Raw genomic sequence first — 19,753 nt, 5'->3', positions numbered from 1 at the left:
TTTGTGAAACAAAAAGGTTCTTCAGATGTTCAAGCGTCTTTATGAAACAATTTAGACAAAAAAGGCTCTGTGGCATCATGAAGCAACTTTATTTTTAAGAGTGTACCTCAACTTCATTGTAGACCAGCTACACTGTTTATTACAGTGGTATTCCCTGATGGCAGTGGTCATAAAGAGTTCAAGGTGTTGTCCTGATCTCCAAATTCTTTAGGTGTTAATCTGATTGAGAAGCTATGGGATGTCTTGGACCAGCCAGTCCTATCCATGACAGCAGAGCCTCTTAGTTTAAGGGCATGAAGGATGTGCTTTTAACGCCTTGGTGTTAGATACTATAGGACACCTTCAGGAGTCTTGCAGAGACTTGGCGGGTCAGTTCTGTTTTGGCAGTACAAGAAGGATCACCACAAAAATAAGGGCTACACAAGCTTTTTGATATTCATCGTCTGTCAGAACACACCTATCAGTTTCTGGATTTTAACCTTTTTATGAAACAATATAGATTCTTAAATCACAAGAATCAATTAGTCTAGCTTGTTTTCAGTTTGCACATCCCATCCAATAAATCGTAATAATAAGCTTTGTGCTTTGTTACTTTATATTTATATGAAACAAAGTCACAGATTTCAAATTCTGTCTTGCCTGTGCACAATCAAATGCATAGCAAAAGATTTGTGACAGTTTCATTTTTGTTCTGGATCCCGTGCTCTGTTGCCACACTGGAGGGCACTCGCCACCAACTGGACAGGGGTGGGAATTACTGTTACAAGTTACAAAAATTCCGTAAATTATGGACAATTTTCGGTTAATGTAACTTCTGCCTGGTATATATCCAAAATAATCGATATCGAATTGCAAGCTTGTGAATCTGAAACGAAAACAAATCATGAAATTTGTGTCAAAACCAAGCCCTAGCTGATAGCGTTCTAGATTCCATATTGAAGGACTGCACTTAACACAGTAAGAAATCAGTCTGTTTAGTCAACACAGGCTTTTCTAAATACAGCATGTGATTGAATTCTGGGATGAATATCACACCACCCATATCTGAGCTCTGGAAAATCCCCTGGGGATTTTTCACCAGCTCTGTAAATTGGATTTGTTCCCTACCATTGATTCTAGTATAAAAACCACAACAGAGCTGAGTGATGCCACCAATTCCACCAGAGCCAATCAGGGTGACAGCATTTGTTGTTGTTTAACTCTGTGCTGATAACGCTGAGGGAAAACACAGTGCCCTTTGCATTTACAGCACTTGTGATGAATCGCTTCTGCCACTTACAGAGATTTCCTTTCACAGAAGGTCAGGGATCAGCTTCTTTTGTGCAAAACTGTTTTGTGCCTGGCAAGTTGGCACCTCACGCACAGAACGGCTTGCTTGGATGAATGACTCGTGTGTGACATTATGATAACATTTAGATTTAGTTTTCTGGGTCGGTCCTTGTTTCCAGACTCCGTTTTGGACAAAGACTTGATTTAGGGCAGCAAAAGTTCACTCGTTATTCACTGACAGGCCGAACAATGAGTGAACTGAATTATGGGAAACCAGATGTGATATGGTGTTTATGGGGACATGTAATAAAATGTGTGTGTCTGTCAAGTTTAGAGACTGTTTTTGTAGTTGTAATACAGTGATTCTTTGAATCCTGCTCCATTCTGTATCACCCAAGGGCTCTTTGATTGGCAGCAAGTCAGGGTTGTGTAACATCAGCAGGGTAATTAAAAACATCTCCCACTCGTTTAACGGATTAATCTTCTTAATTATTTATGGTTCTATTCTCAGCCCAAAATCATGCTAGTGTCCCAGTGCACCATATGCCCCAGATTCTTAGGACATATTCACTTCTTAATGACTTTTGGTATTGAGTACATGTGTGGAGCTTGTCCTGAAGTCACTCTCTGAGAAGAGTGCATGAGGACAGGAAGAGCAATGCAGTGTGCTAGGGCTGGTGATCAAATACTATAATTTAGCTGATGATATTTATTTAGGCAGCCTTGCGAATATGTAGTCTCTTGACTGGTATTTCCCTACTGTGTTAAAAAGTTCACTTCCAGAATAAAAAATTCCTGATAATTTACTCACCCTCATGCCATTCAAGATGTTCATGTCTTTTTTTTTTTTCAGTCGAAAAGAAATTAAGTTTTCGCTGGAATATAGTGGACTTCAATGATGGCCAACGGGTTGAAATACTCAATTTTATTTTCTCCTCCAACTTCAAAATCATCCAACACTGTTGTTTTACCTTTTTTGTAAAGGGCGTTTGACTTTCTTTGCACGTTCGCTTTGCAAACACTGGGTCTGTACTTCCACCTACGTCATGCGTGCCCTTTCCAACATGACTACATCATGTAGAGCCCTTTAAAGCTGCATTGTAATTTGGACCTTTAACCTATGTACCCCATGGGGGCGTTTTCCACCACTCTACCCTATCTGAAACTGCTTAATTGTTCTCTGTTTCACCATTCATTGCATAGTGAATGCAACATGAGCAGAAAAGAGTGAATGTAGTCAGCTGTAGACGCAACTTTACTTTGCATATAACAGACAGAAAAAAGTGTAATGTGTTTTTGCCTGCAATGTACAAACAAATTTCAGTCAGATACAACACACTTATTGTACTCTCCTCAGTCTGTCTCTACTGACTCTCTCAAATGATTCTCTCAGAGTCTAATTGTCTGTGAGGTTCTCTGGCACTTCTTTTTAGAGGCTCTTTACTTCTAAGAGGCTTTTAGAGGCTTTTTATTTAGACTGTCACCTTTCTAAATTTCTCTGTGAATCTCTCTACCTCTCTTTGACTCTTTGTCTGACTCTTTTTGTTCTGTTTAAGTCTCATAGTCATGTGCATTCCATCTTTCTGTAATACTTCTTGCAAAGTTCATACATGGGCAGTCCTGGACTAATGCTTGACTGAAGAATTGTAATGCTTGACCTCACTAGCCAGGTGTGTTTTTCAAAGAGGAACAGAAACTTTTCCAAAACATTCCATCAAAAATGACTACTGTGAATTAATAGAAAGTGTTTGATTTGCTTTCGCTGGCTGCATTCAAATAAAAAAGCTAAATGAACAAGTGAATCGGATAAAAAAAAAAAAAAAAAGAATAACACAAGCACTTTTTAAACATGCAGCTTATGCTTTTTCTGCTTTGTTGGGGTGTGAATGTCTGCAATTTTTTTTTTTCCCAGATTGTGGTTTTCTATCAGTAGTTGTAATGTTTCTCTCTGCCCTCCATCAAAGCTGACCACAGTGATCTCACGTGTCGCCACCTGTGTATGCTTTCCAGGCAGGTAAAAGGTGTATAATACATGTGATTGGTAGAGGTGTGAAGTGAGCCAACACACACGCACACCTGTGCTATTGCATAACAGAGTTACATAGGCCTTACATCACACCAGTGTCCTGAGCACTTATTGGCGATGCTCCTTTGAAAAGGTGCCTGTTTCCTGCTTGTGAAATATTGGTATCAGGCTAAATAATGAGCTTTTGTTTACTGGCTGCTGATGTGATCTTTGAAGTTTCGCTGTAGTGTCTGTCCAACAACCAGCAACACACTGAGAGAAAAACACAGCTCTACGCTTTTGATGCTGGACCATCCATACAAAAGAAATAAAATCTATTAATTATGATCATAAATCATTGTTAAATGCATTTGTTTTGTAAAACAATAATTATCAGTTGTTCATATTGTACATTATAATGTTGTGATGCCTAATTTTACTTTAAGTATTTAAAATGATTGATTTGAATTTAGCTTTTAGTAGGGCCCTATTTCCACGATGTGGAAATTGCCAAATCCAGTAATAAAAATGGAATTTACTGTATAACGCGGAATGTCACGGAATTTGCCAAATTTTGAATGGATAAATCAAAAGAACACTTAAATCAAAACAGGATATGAACTAGAGTTACTTAATGAGCATTTTACAGTTTATTTTGAGAAAAACTATGGTCGAATCATATAGTACAAACAGAAACTTAAAGGTCTTCACAGTTACACACCAAAAAAACGTTTGGTTTAACTTGAAGAAACTGTGACAGAAATATTTTACTTAATGTAATGATACTACTACATATAATCAAAGAACGCAAGTGTAATGTCTGCACACTGGTACTGCTCCATAGAAAAATGTTTATTTGCGACAACGTTTCAATGCAAATAAATATTTTTATATGGAACAGTACCAGTGTGCGGACATTACGCTTGTGTTCTTTGCTAATTTCAGATTTTTTTTTGTCCTGCACCTGTGCGCACCTTACTACTACAAATAATAAAATATTTATTAAAACGTTATTTTATTTATATATATTTATATATATATATATATATATATATATAATATATAAACATTTGAATAATAATAAATTATTTTTTATAAAATTAATTAATTAGAGATGCTTCTTAATATTACAGTTTAACTGAAACCATTCAAATGGAATCCAGAAAATGAATAGAAAACAGAATTTGGTAAAAAATAAAATAAATTTGAGAGAAAATTATATATATATATATATATATATATATATATATATATTTCATAGGGCCTTAAAAATTTCATCTTTGTTCAACTTTTACTACATTGCTGTTAAATTGTGTAAATTTCAATTAATTAGACATTGTTTTTTATTAATACAATTTAATTTAACTATTATAAGAGTCCAGAAAAATTAAAATGGAAAAATAAATGGAATTGGTAAAAAATAAAACTGATTTCATAGGGCCCTATTTTAGTGATTGATTAAAAAAAAAAAACTTCAAATTAGTATGTAATTTTAATCAATCCTAATGTAAAAATAATTATCTTCTTATCTGTAATAGCTAGAATTTTATAACTGTGCACTGGTAGCATTGGTACTTTTATCTGTATTTATTTTAATAAAAATGCATTGATATTTTACAGTTCAATTAACATAGAAGCAGGTTGTCATGATATGTGTCCTTATCTCCACAAATCTGATTTCAAAGTCACTAAACTAAAACTACTTTGCACAGGTCAGCGTGTTAATCTTTATTATGGTTCATTCTTCATTAAAGGAATAGTTCATCCAGAAATTAAATCATTTATTCACCCTCATGTTGTTTCAAACCTGTATACTGGTACTGTCAAGATCCAAAAAGGTATTAAAAAAAACACAATAAAAGTAGTCCATACACTATATTCTGCCTTCTTAGCTATCTTAATCAGCAAAATATCCATGATCAAGTTTCACTGCATTTCATGCAGATTGGCAAGGTTTATCAGCTGAGTTTTGCAGGTGAACAGTATGGAAATACCAGCATTAATCAGTGCTTATAAAATCATGGTGTTTTTGCTGGTGTTTATTTTACATGCCACACACGCTCTCCATTACACACACAAACACACAAAGAGCTGTGGTGTCATGAAGGCGGATGTCCACTCCTTCCACCCGGGTAGTGTGTAAGTCTACACCACTTGCAGGAAACACTCAGAGCTGCACATGAATTAGTGATTGACACATCCCCTCTTGTTACACAGTGTCTGAGTTCAAAACAAACTTCTCTATGTGTGGGAACAGAAACAATGATATACAAACACAAAAAGTTTTATTTGAATAATCAGATCAAATTTATATCAAAACAACACACATTTATATCTTAAACAACAGTTAATTAGCCTATCAGTATAGTGAACGCAGATGTTTTGCGGAGTAAATCTGTAAGTTGTTCTAGTATCCTTGAGTAAACCTTTTGTTTTATTTTCTTCCTGTCACTGTTCTCTCTTTACTTGCTCCATCAGCATAGCAAAGGTCACACTTCATATTTCACCTGCCCCCTTCTATTTGAAACCATCTAAATCAGCACTGCTGGGTCCTGTAGCGTGACTCTAGAGCACAGGAGAGCATGGTGCTATTTTTTTTAATAGCACAATGCTAAAATTGCTACAAATCAGCAGAATCGTGAAATTGTGCTGCAGAATGTTTACAGAGACATGAAGTTGTTTCATGCAAAACTGAGGCCGTTATGAATTATGTTTTGTTTGTAATTCTCCCCAGGAGCGGTTTGAGGCTCTGTTCAGAATTTATGATGATCAGACGTCCTTCCAGATGTTCAAGAGTTTCAGAAGAGTTCGGATCAGCTTTAGCACTCCAGAGGCTGCTGCACGCGCTCGCATCGAGCTCCACGAATCCGATTTCAACGGCACGAAACTAAAACTGTACTTCGCACAGGTCAGTGCTTTGATCTTTAGTGTGTTTCATTTTTCATTAAAGGGACAGTTCATCCAGAAATGAAAATTCTGTTAGGTCCACTTTATTAGGTGGCCTTAACTACTATGTACTTACATTTAAATTAATCATTTGGTACAATGCACTTATTGTGCACATACATGTTTTTACATTGTACTTATATTTTTATGTAAATACATCTGTAATTACATTGTTGACCCATCCCATACACCTTAAACCTACACGTACCACCATACCTGTCCCTAACCTTACCCGTATCCCACCTTAATAGAAGCCAAAGTGTTTTGCAATACAATATGACAACAATAAGTACATTGTACTTATTTTTTTATGTAAGTACATAGTAGTTAAGGCCACATAATATAAAGTGTGACCTTCTGTTATAATTTATTCATACACATATTGTTCCAAACCTGTATGCAGGGGCTGTTAAACTCCAAAAAGGTACAAAATAACACAATAAAATTAGTCCATCAATTAGTCCAAATTAGGACTTGAGCACTATATTGCTATAAAGATAGATTTTCAAACAGACAGAAATATACAGTTCAAAAGTTTAGTGTTGGTAAGAATTTCTTAATGTTTTTGAAAGAAGTCTCATTCTAAGGTTGAATTTATTTTATATACAGTAAGATCAGTGATATTGTGAAATACTACAATTTGTTATTACATTTTATATTTTTCTTTAATTTCTATATTAATAAAATGTTACCCTGGACCACAAAACCAGTCATGAGTAGCACAGGTATAATCGTAGCAATAGCCAACATTGTACATTGTATGGATCAAAATGATCAATTTTTCTTTTATGACAAAAATCATTAGGATATTAAGTAAAGATCATGTTCCATGAAGATATTTTGTAAATTTCCTACCATAAATATATCAAAACTTAATTATTGACAAGTGAAATGCAGTGCTAAGAACTTAATTTGGACAACTTTAAAGGTAATTTTCTCAATATTTTGGGTTTTTTCCACCCTGAGATTCCAGATATTCAAATAGTTGTATCTTGGCCAAATATATATATTGTCATATCCTAACAAACCATACATCAATGGAAAGCATATTTCAGCTTTAAGACGATATATAAATCTCAATTTTAAAAAAAGACCCTTATGACTGGTTTTGTGGTCCAGGGTCACATATTTTAAAATTGTAATTTATTCCTATGATGGCAAAGCTGAATGTTCAGTGTCACCGGATCCTTCAGAAATTATTATATGTGACCCTGGACCACAAAACCAGTCATAAGGTTCTTTTTTTTTTAAGACTGAGATTTATACACCATCTGAAAGTTGAATAAAAAAGCTTTCCATTGATGTATGGTTTGTTGGACAGGACAATATTTGAAAATACGGAATCTGGAGGTGCCAAAAAATCAAAATATTGAGTCCAAATGAAGTTCTTAGCAATGCATATTACTAAGCAAAACTTGTGTTTTTGATATATTAATGGTAAGACTTTTACAAAATATCTTCTTTACTTAATATCCTAATGATTTTTGGCATAAAACAAAAATCTACCCATACAATGTTAGCTATTGTCACAAATACACTTGTGCTACTTAAGACTGGTTTTGTGGTCCTGGGTCACATATGCTGTTTGAATTACTAATATGCTAATTTGATGCTCAAGAAACATTTCTTGTTGAAAACAGTTATGCTGTTTTTTGTTTTTGTGATTTATTTGAAACATTTGTTATTTTTGTAACATTGTAAATGCCTTTAATGTCGCTTTTGATAGATTTAATGAATACATGCTAAATATAAGTATTAATTTATAAAAAAAAAAGACTTTTGAACAGCAGTGTCTTTATTCATTCATATTCATTTATTCATTTTTCATAATTTTGCCCTACCTTAACGCTTGCATATAGCTCATGTTCTAGCTTATAGATTTATATGTTTAGTTATGTTTAGTTTTTTTGGTATATTATGCTTATTTGAGCATTTACATTTTAAAAACGTCCAAAAAAAAATACCCCAAAACAAGTACATACAAAAAGAACAGATAGGTCAGACAATCCTACCATTATCCTTTACATTAGTTTGTTGCTATACCAGATATATATGAGGGAAGGCATAGAAAGTTTGTACCCACAGTACCATTATGATTCAAACAAGGTGCATAAGGCGTTTTATTCATTTAACACGTCTTTGACAATTATAGGAGAATTATAGGAAGAAACATGAGCTAAGATCTCGGGACTGTCAGTGTAGCATTAGCAGGAGACCAGAGGAGAGAACAGGAGAGTTTAGTTCTTCATTTCTCCTCTCTGTCAGCTGGGGATAGTCAAAGAACACACAGTTCCCAGCACAGTAACACACACACACTGTGTTCCACAGACTTTCATGTGTGGTTTATCATCATTGCTATTAATTATGTGAAATCAGACAGAGCTATATTTCTAAATCATTATATAGTAAATGTGCTCCACGTGTTTTATTCAGAACACAGGAAGAATGGACGCACTCCTCACAATGGTGCTGTGTATTTGTGTGCTGCTGTGTGGGAGTGCGGATAAAATCTAGGACACCGTGTGTCTTTTAACCAGTAAAAGAATAGCCTGTTTCCTTCAGAGAGATGTAACTATGGTATTCCTTCAAATCAATTAGATCTGGGCCTGAACTGTGCTATATTTAGCTTTGAGGATATATTTAATTTAATAGCGAGAGTAATTTTTCTTGTGTTGTTTAGTCTTGTTTTGCACTGTACCACCCCATCTTTTTTCTTTTTGGCCACAGGTGCAGAATTCAGGGGACGATGTGGACAAGACATACCTTGCCCCGCCTCAACCCGTCAAGCAGTTCCTCATCTCTCCACCTGCATCTCCACCTGTAGGATGGAGCCAGAGTGAAGATGCCACACCTGTGATCAACTACGATCTTCTGTGTGCCGTGGCCAAACTGGGACCAGGTACAAAACACACACACACAAACACACAGAGTCATCATACAAGCATATGCCACTTACTCCCACACATTTATGCAAGCTGTGCTGAGTGTAAGTGTTTATAACCATCTGGACCAAATGTCTGTGTCCTCATGAGCCAAGTTTCCATCCAGTTTTTTGCGATGTTTTGTTATCGACATAGAGAATATGCGTAAAAAATTTTTGCGAAATTTGCTGTCTTCAGCCTGTTGCCATCCAACTGGCTTTTTACTGATAAAATGGTCTCTAAAAACACAAATTGTCGCAGTTTTGGTGTATCACAAAAAAAATTGCCCTTGAGCTGTTTCCATACACAATTTCACATACTACGCAAATTACACAGGCTAGTAGCCTGTTTTTCATCCATTTGAAACAAAACTTTATTGTATAGGCAATTATTTAATTGTATAGGCCTACATAAAATTATTTTTATTAACAAGGGTCAAGATTTTTTTTTGTACTTAAACCTCCTAGACTATTTAGATAGGCTACTTGAGCATCAAGCAATATTCATAAACAGGTGCAGTTGTATTATTATTATTATTATTTTTCTGATTAACTTTTATTAGAATGGAATGTAATGGAAATAAGAATGTTCATTTCGGTTATTTTATTTCTCCTAACCGACAACAGACGGTCGTTAACTGACAAGATTATGTAAAATTACAATTACGTGGCTGTGACCCATTAAAAATACCTACATTTGTTTTCCAGGGATTAATTTTATACTTGCAATTTTTTTACAGCATAAACCACAGAACGTGAGGATTCACATGGTCACATAAACGCACCTTCTGCGAACGGAGAAAAACGTAATAAAGCTATATATAAAAGACATAAATAGGCTTATATGCGAAATATATTTTTTCTAAATAATTAATAAATTAACAAAACAAAAGAAAAAAACTGCAACAAGTAACAGCCTATATGCAGAATTTTGTTTAATTTTTATGATGCGCTCTTCAGAAAGCGGCATCCTGTGTTTCCTTTATTTTACAAAAGCACAATGTTTTTGTTTTTTATTGTAAATGTACATAAATAAAATGAATATTTAAAATAGTTTGATTTGATTTGAAATATGATTTAGTGCGCTTTTGAACTACAGAGAAACAGTGCTTTAACGAGAGCAACAGCACGAACACGGACACCTCCTATAGGCTAATTCTATAGTTCTTAATAGGCTAAGTCATGTGACACCACATTTATTTGCGTTAAAGCCCTTTTTCTCAAAAAAGTGTTTCCAAACAAATTCTTGCATCATTTAAACTATCAATATAGAATTAATGCGTTAAATGGAAAAATATTATATCGACACATGAGAAATTTTATTGTTAAATGGCATTACTGTCAGCTATATCAGTAAAAAAATTTTAAGCGCTAATAATTTTCAGAAAAAAACCTTGGAGGGAAACCTGGTTACTGACTCAAACACTGATTTTCACACCAACGGTGGATAAATACATTTGTGAACTTCTGCAGACAGATAAAGTGACCTCAAAAGCGTTTGGAGTTAAAAATGTATGTCACAAGTCAAACACTTTAAGTGTTGGTTGGTTAAGTGTTGGTTTGTAAAGCGTGTTTATATACAATAGAAGGTGCAAGACATTATAGTTCATTTATGTAAGTGAGGATAGCGAAATAAAGTAAACTGTGACATATTATACCCATTCTTTAAACAGTGGACTACCAGTAAAACTGATAAAAATTTGGGACCAAACATTATTCAGACACCTTGAGCTGACCATGTTTTGCTTAAGTGTTTTTTTCTTTAATTGCTAATGTGAATTTTTAACACCACAGGCTTAACAAAATTAAGCATTGCTTGGCAATTGGTCAGCAAAGTATTGATAGTTGTAAAATTTTTGTCATACTAACAGTTGTCTGAACTTTTAGTTGATTGTAATCCATTATATACCATTCTATCAAAATTATCTGACATTATCAAGAATTTGTTCTGACACAGTTTAACTCTGAGTTCTTGTCATATTTTACTACCATTTTGTGTTGAAGGTTGTTGAATGTTGACAGTGTCTGAATAAATTTTGGTTTGACTATATACACTATATATACCTGAAAATGTGTGTCTGCCCCATCCAAGCTGACAGAGCTTGAGAGGTGATGAGGTGAGGAGAAGAATGGCATTTAATTGAGAAAATGCACATGTGCAAGGTTAGTTACATCATACCCAAAAAGACGAGGCTGTAAAGGTTCTTTAGCTAAGTACAGAGTTATGTGCAATGTACTTATTTCAGTTTTTTTATTTTTAATACATTTACGAAGGTGTGACAATTCTGTTTTTGCTTTGTCACTATGGTGTACAGAGTGTAGATTGACTTGAAAAAAAGGTAATTTAAAGCAGTTTAACATAAGGCAGCGACATAAAATCTAAAAAAAGTGAAGTGGTATGAATACTTTCGCAAGGCACTGTATATTATCAACTAACGTGTTAATGTGTGATCAAATAATGTGAACAGAAATGGACTGTTAAACAGTTTTAGATGTTCCTTCTCATGTGTGCTGTGTCTGCGCCCCCTGCTGGTGCATATCACAACACACACTGACTTCCTGCCATCACAAACCTCTTATGGTCTGCCTCGTTACTATAGCAACCCTCATTCTGTTTCTGAGTGTTTGTGTGTTCTCAGTGGTGGTGCTTCTATTACTTAATCTTGAGGATGTAAAATATATCTGTTTACTAAATGTTGTAATCTTTTAATGGCTTTCAAATCTCATCTCATTTGTTAGTGATAAGACATTTATCTGGACATTTATCTACAAAACGTCCACCTGATGCAGAAAAGATGGTAAAAACAAAATGTTCCAATCTTCATATCTGGATTACTCAGTTACCTGGTTGTAATTGATGATATGACATAATCCGGGACTGTTCCGCTCTTCAAAGCTCATATAACAGTTGTAGTTATAGCAACAAGACCATAAGATCAAACATGCTTAGTGTTATGTTTGTTTAACCTAAACAGGATCAAATCACTAAAGAGGTGAAAGTCTGTAACAGTAGCTTCTTAGAAGAGCACAGTGTTGAACTAGAAATAAAAAAAAAGAAAAAACTCTACACTGGACACGACAAAGCGACTGTTGCAAATCATTTGTACTTTGTGTCAGTATGTTATAAGTAGAACAACAAGGCATGAGTTTACTGTTGGGGACTTGTTGAGCCACATCCAGTGTCATTTGTTGCATCGATGCACTGGGTCTACTCCAGATGCAAGCAGCACAACATGACAAATGACTGTGGAAGGGCAAATGGTTCAAAAGCATGTGACTTTTAACACGTAAAATATGCGTATTTCACGCATTCAATATGTGTTGTTTACATGTATTTAATGCACTGATTTTTTTCATGTGTAAACAACACGTATTTAACGTGTGAAATATGTTAACCATATTTTATGTGTTATTGACGTTAAAATTCATGTGTTTTTAAATCATTTGGCCTTCCATAAAAGGCAACAGAATCTATTTTAATCAGTGATGCTGTCTACACTGGATTCAACACGACACGACAAATCTCCAATGGTGAACTGATGCTTGTTTATTTATGACTGATGACTGATGTGTAAACAGACTTTAGCTGTTGTAAAGCGGCTGTTGCAAACAATGTGTTGAACCAGAGATTTTGTATATTATTATTAATAATACATTTACTAATATTATATGACCCCAGAGGAGCACCATGTTGAACTAGAGACAAAAATAATTTTGTATAATATTATTATTATTATTATTATTATTATTATTAATCACAGACCATTCATTTCTGGGTACCTACAGCTTTAGGGTTTATTTTACCTCATAATTTACATTAGCTGTACAGTTTGTCCAAACCACGCAAAGTTTTCCTTTTTCACATGAATTGTAACAACAACACGAAAAATATACGTATTTTAAGTATCATACACGTATTTCATGCGTTCGTTTCATACGTAAACAACACATATTTAACGCATGAAATACACGTAAAAAAATACATGTTAAATGCACGTTTTTTTATGTGTTTTTGAACCATTTGGCCTTCCATAAAAGGCAACAGAATCCATTTTAATCAGTGATGCTGTCTACACAGTGCTCAGTGCGACACAACACGACCATAAATCTCCAACGGTAAACTGATGCTTGTTCTATTTATGACGTACTGACACAAAGTAGAAATGATTTGTTGCAAAGCAGCTGTTGCGAACAGTGTGTTAAACTAGAGATTTTGTATATTATTATTAATAACACATTTATTAGTATTATATAACCTCAGATTAGCACCATGTTGAGCGAGAGACAAAATAATTTTGTATAATATCATTATTATTGTTATTATTATTATTATTATTATTATTATTATTATTATTATTATTATTAATCACAGCCCATTAATTTTTGGGTACTTACAGCTTTAGGGTTTATTTTACCTCATAATTTACAATAGCTGTAAAGTTTTTCCAAACCATGCAAAGAAAGTTTTCCTTTTTGACATGAATTTTAACACGTTTACAGAACGTTAAATACGCATATTTTACGTGTTGTTAATGTGTTAAAATTCACGTGTTTTCGAACCATTTAGCCTTCCATAAAAGGCAACAGAATCCATTTTAATCAGTTTTGCTGTCTACACTGGATGCAACACGGTGTGGTGCGGTGTGGCTCAATGCGACACAACATGACACAACATGACACAATAAATCTCCAACGGTAGACTGATGCTTGTTCTATTTATGACGTACTGACACAAAATACAAATGATTTGTTGCAAAGCGGCTATTGCGAACAGTGTGTTATCCAAACTAGTGTGGTATCCAAACCATGCAAAAAAAAGCTTTCCTTTTTCACATGAATTTTAACACATAAACAACACGTTAAAATACACATATTTAACGTACCATACACATATTTCATGCCTTCTTTTTACATGTGAACAACACGTTTAACGCGTGAAATACATGTTAAATACGCATATTTTACGTGTTGTTAATGTATTAAAATTCACATGATTCTGAACCATTTTGCCTTCTATAAAGAAAAAAAACATGGACAACAATATTCGGATTTTAACACAATTAAGATAATACTCTGATTAAGAATCTACCATGTAAATAGATTTTTGATTACCTTAATCCAGCTAAAGTCGTACTCGAAGTAAACACAAATCAAATGAAGACATGGAGTATTCCTATTTTAGTCGCATTATGCAAGTGCAGTATAGACATGTACACACCTTAATCACACTGTTACACACAGGATACACACACGGCAGTGATAAACTGTTTGACAGCAATGCCATCATCTGTTTACACAGATAGCATGACAAATAATTAACTGCACTTGAAGCTTTAATTAAAGATGAGAAACCCAAAACTGTATATGACACCATAACGAATACAAATTATATTATGTGAAATTCTAGAGGGAAAGTCAGATGGCGTCACGTGGGGATGTAATGACATGTGCCATTAATCGGTCTATGTACTATAACATGTAAAATGGGAATATGGAAGGAATATTCTAAAATCAACTCATGTAAACACCTTAATCATAATATTGTCTTATTCAGAACAAGATAAATAATTAGATTACTGATGTCCATGTTAACGTAGTCATTGACGCTGTCTACACTGGAAGTGATGCACCGCGACACGACACGACAAATCCCAGATGGTAACATGATGACTGATTCCATTTATGTACAAATGATTTGCAATGGTTGCTTTGTCGCATCCAGTGTAGACAGACATTAGCTGTTGCAAAGCGACTGTTGCGTCCGGTGTTATAAGAACACTGTTCAAATAGAGACAAAAATAATTTTGTATACTATTATTAATAATAGATTTATTAGTATTATATAGCCTCAAAAGAGCACCATGTTGAACTACAGTCAAAATAATTTTGTATAATATTATTATTAATCACAGACCATTAATTTATGGGTACCTACAGCTTACCTCATAATTTACATTAGCTGTACAGTTTGTCCAAGCCATGCAAAGAAAGTTTTCTTGTTCCCGGGTAGTTCTTGTTTAACAATTTTTGTGATTGTTGTCAGTATATCATAGGTCAACATTTCGTTCAATAGACAATGCAAACATGACGAATGTAGTATGTCCGGGAATGTATTTGTTTTAGTAACAATGTACGTTTCATGAAAATGTCCTTTAAAATGTCCTATGAATTCACCAAGCTGTTTACTCACTAAAAACTCCCACAGGTCATGTTTTCAAGCCATTTCAAGTCTTATTTTGACGTAACAAAGTGGTTAAACCTAAGTGTGTAAGATGTTTACTTACTTTTATTAGTCTTCCCCTTAATGACATTATATTGTTCATTCAGACTGATTCGCGAACGTGGAACGTGCATGAACACAAGAGGCGGGATCTAACGCATGAACCAATCACAGCTGAACATAACGAGTCATATCCAATCAATTGTATAATATTATTATTAATCACAGACTATTCATTTATGGTTACCTACAGCTTTAGGGTTTACTTTACCTCATAATTTACACTAGGTGTACAGTTTGTCCAAGCCATGCAAAAAAGGTTAAAGAGCAGATCATATGGTATTTTAAAGGAGTAGTTCAGTTCCAGAATAAAAATTCACAGATAATGTACTCACCCCATTGACATCTAAGATGTTCATACCTTTCTTTCTTTAGTCGTAAAGGAATTGTGTTTTTTGAGGAAAAAATTTCAAGAATTATCTCCATATTGTAGACTTTAACGGTGCCCGTAAGTTTGAACTTCCAAAATGTAGTTTAAATGCAGCTTCAAAGGGCTCTAAACAATCCCAGCCAAAGAATAAGGGTTTTATCTAGCGAAACAATTGGTCGTTTTCTAAAAAATAATAATAATAATATACTTTTTAACCTCAAATGCTCGTCTTGTCTAGATCTCCGATGCGCATGTGTACTCCGTGTAATCCGGGTCAGTACACGTAGGGTAGGTTGAAAAACCCCTCCAACTTAAAAATCGTCCTACGTCTCTGTTTTACCTTTTTTTGTAAAGGGCGTTTGACCTTTACATGTTCACTTTGGGTCGATACTTCTGCAGCGATGTAGGACGATTTTAAAGTTGGAGGAGAAAATAAGATGGGAGTTTTTCGACATACCCTAATTGTACTGACCAGAACTCACAGGCAACATTGAAGTCCACTATATGGAGATAATTACTGAAATGTTTTCCTCAAAAACCATAATTTCTTCACGACTGAAGAAAGAAAGGCTTGAACATCGCAGATGACAACGGGGTGAGTACATTATCCGTAAATTTTTGTTCTCATATTTGTAACTCATACAACCTGCTCTTTAATCATTTTTGTGATTGTTGCCAGTATATTGTAGGTCAACATTTGGTTCAATAAACAGTGCAAACATTTTAGTAACAATGTAAGTTTTCATGAAAATGTCCTTCCCACAGAATGGCTTTCATCAATGACCAAAACGTTCATAGCTAAATTCAGGGCCTATTTGGCTGGGAATGAAGTCTTGAGTACTGTATGTTTTAGTACGTCAATTTATTTCAACAGCTCCTCATCTTTTATCTATCTCTCTAGGTGAGAAGTACGAGCTGCATGCGGGTACAGAGTCCACTCCTAGCGTGGTGGTCCACGTGTGTGAGAGCGAAAATGAGGAAGAGGAAGAAGCCCGTCCAAAAGCCAAGATTGTCCAGACCAGACGTCCCGACGGTCCCCCGAAAGTCTACAACTAAAACCTTCGGCACACTGCACACGTTCTTCTCTCTCTCTGTGTCTCTTTCTCTCATCCAGGGAAAGGCACGCTTTATTTCAACAAAAAAAAAGCTAAACTAAGAAACGGATGGATTTGGAAGGGTGCTCCGTGCACAGGTGACGTGTGGTGTTCTGAACTGGACTCGTGGACTGAACACACTGTCTCACTGCTGCCTCACGGGACAGCCAGGGGGCGATGAGCTTGCGACCCCCCTCTCACAATCATAGCACTTTCATTCCCTCATTTAGTCTTTGTACTGTAGCATCGAAGAGCAGTAATTGTATTTAACAGTCGTAGAAGTAGGTTACATGTAAACTTTGTTACTGTTTGTCACTTTGATTGATCAAAGAAAATAATGCTTTAAAAAAAAGGAAGCGGATCCATTCTCCGTTTCTCTCTCAAAAGCCGCGTCCGCGTTTATCTCCATTATCGGTCAGGTTGGCACACCCGCAGAGGTGGCGCGGCTCGCTGGGATTGTGACCCGTGTGCATATTTATGCCTGTTCATACCACGCTAGAATGGGATGACAAGTTGTCTGATGGAAATGATAAGAACGAAGGTGTCGATTGAAGTGTTTCTGTTATGACAAGAGGGTGTTAAACGTTTGTTTACCAAGTTAGATGTGTATTATTCTTACTGTGTATTTGATACCACACATTTTTGCATGCTAACTGGTGTATTTTGTATTCTGTTAAAGCAAGTTTAAGCATATCTGATCGCTGTCTTTCAGAGGGATTGGCCTTGGAAAGCGAAGAAACAGTTGGCATTTTGTACTTGTATAGTGCATCATTTACTCACAATTCGGAAAAAGCACATGGTCTTAGTTTTACACCAACGAGTTTTCATATCTTCATACATGCTCAAGTTTCAAAATGAAAATCAGTATGCAGAGTGACTTGGCTCAGAACCACTGTGTGAATGCCTGACTACTGTCATATCAATATTAACTGTTAAGTTGTGAAATTTGCATTGACAGATCAAATCTTAAATGAACAGTCCACCGAAAAATGAAAATTCTGTCGTTTACTCGTACCTGCATGACTACATTTCTTTTTTCTGTGGAAGATACATTGAAGAATCTTGGCAACCAAACAGTTTTGGTGGCACCTGACTCTCAGAATATCTTTTTTTTTTTATGTTCCACAAAAGAATCATACAGGTTTTGAGGATGAGATAATGTACATTTTTGGGTGAACCATCCCAGTTCTTTTGTCTCGCAAATCCTCATTTTTTCCAGTTTATACATTTCCACTTTTAATTCAGACCGAAATGAAAATGTCATTTTTAGATATGTGTTTTAGTAATAATGTACAGTCAGTGAAGTCGAATGTTACGATCGACCATCGATCAGATTGAGGATTGCAGAGAGGCTTGTAAAGATGGCTTTTAAATTAGCCTTATAAAAAGTCACATTTAATCAACAAAAAGAAAATCCAGTTAAATATTGAGTGATATTCAGTCATATTTTGAAATGTGATATCATTATATAATCACATTTAAAAAAACAAATAACTGTGATATTCATGTGACTATAAATTGCCTTGCTCCCTTGCTTATATGTGAGACAAAAAGATTTCAAGTATTTTGTTTAAACGCCAATCCTTCAGTGATGAAGGACTTCTTTAGCAAATAACTTAATAAAGAAATCTAACGGAGTTTTCATTTTATTTTGTACTTCTGCATGCTGTGACTTTTCCATAGATGCAGTCTTTCCTGTTTGTATCTCACTCTGAATGCAGCCCTTTTCTCCTGCCTGTTTCATCCCGTTGTGTTTTTTGGGTGTTCAGTCAATACAGGGGTGAGAAACATGGTGAACAAAGCTCTTTGAGTTATTGATAACCAGCATGAACAAAATGTTTTGGACTCTTTGAGTTTTATGTGTGTTAACCTTTAAGACAAAGGGATAGAAGTGAACACAAGAAGCAAATTTGTACCGAGTTGTAAGATAAGCCTATCATTGGCAGCATAATGTATTGATATTTTTTACTGTCTTTAAGGCTGTTGTTGCAGTTGCTTCGTATCAGTAAAATGATCTTGTTCTTTCTTTTTTTTAAGGAAGTCTACAGATAGTCAGATCTATCACCGTTGCTGTTCTGTTTGGATATAGATATTGTCTAGTACTGTAACTGTAGTTCATAACCCGTGAACACGAAGCAATAATTTACAGTTATATGTCCGTGTCCCGTATGGTATGTATTTTATTTCTGTTCTTTTTTTTTGTTTTTTTGCAGAGCTCTTCTCTGACTCTTAGCTTGCTTTTGTTTGTGTAAATACTGTATGATTGTTATTCGTTTCTCATTGGCATATAAATATATAAATAAAGATATATAAAGAACTGATTCTTAAAAAAGTGTTGTAACGTGTTTATTTCACCCTACACTCTAAAAATTTTAAATGCTGGTTTAAAATGGACTGGAACTTCTAAAAACACACACAGAATTACTAGAGGCAACAGCAATAATCAAAAGATGAACATTTATTATTAAGCAAGAACATATGGACAAAATTCAAGACAAATTGAATTTATTTGAGTGAATACAGCATAGTTTACAATATTACATACATTTAAACTCGTTTAACAATCATTTTAGAATAACAAAAACGTAACATTTAAAAGTAGAATTTTTAATTTTAGTCGCTTTTTACAGAAATAGCGCTAATTCTCGTGCTGTTTCTTACAGCATTATAGTTTTGTTTTGTTTGTAGTGTGATCAACGTTTGTGTAAGCAGTAGATGGGTTAGGGAGGTAACACGTAACATTTTAATTATATTTTGCTAAAATAAACGAAATGACTCAAAAAAAGATTCGTTCATTTTGCTGAATGAGACTCAAAGGTCCGAGTCGGTAAAATGATCCGAACTCCCCATCACTAGTGTTCATCTAGAT

At 34.8% G+C, this 19,753-nt stretch overlaps 1 protein-coding gene across 2 annotated transcripts in view; it reads left to right on the top strand.

Moving 5' to 3' along the window:
* Nucleotides 1-18,244, top strand: part of rcan3 (regulator of calcineurin 3) — a 35,198-nt gene extending 16,954 nt beyond the window's left edge. For both annotated transcript variants that reach the window (XM_051133166.1, XM_051133168.1), the window contains 3 exons: nucleotides 6,009-6,182; nucleotides 8,948-9,119; nucleotides 16,692-18,244. In XM_051133166.1, the coding sequence (XP_050989123.1) occupies nucleotides 6,009-6,182; nucleotides 8,948-9,119; nucleotides 16,692-16,846 (501 nt within the window). In that variant the 3' untranslated portion in view covers nucleotides 16,847-18,244. The remainder of the gene's footprint in view (nucleotides 1-6,008; nucleotides 6,183-8,947; nucleotides 9,120-16,691) is intronic.
* Nucleotides 18,245-19,753: the final 1,509 nt, after the last annotated feature.

Source organism: Labeo rohita, chromosome 17, assembly GCF_022985175.1.
Source record: "Labeo rohita strain BAU-BD-2019 chromosome 17, IGBB_LRoh.1.0, whole genome shotgun sequence".
In the NCBI taxonomy this organism is placed as follows: domain Eukaryota; kingdom Metazoa; phylum Chordata; class Actinopteri; order Cypriniformes; family Cyprinidae; genus Labeo; species Labeo rohita.
Note: the sequence above shows the minus strand (reverse complement) of the source record. Positions and strands in the feature narration are given on the sequence as shown.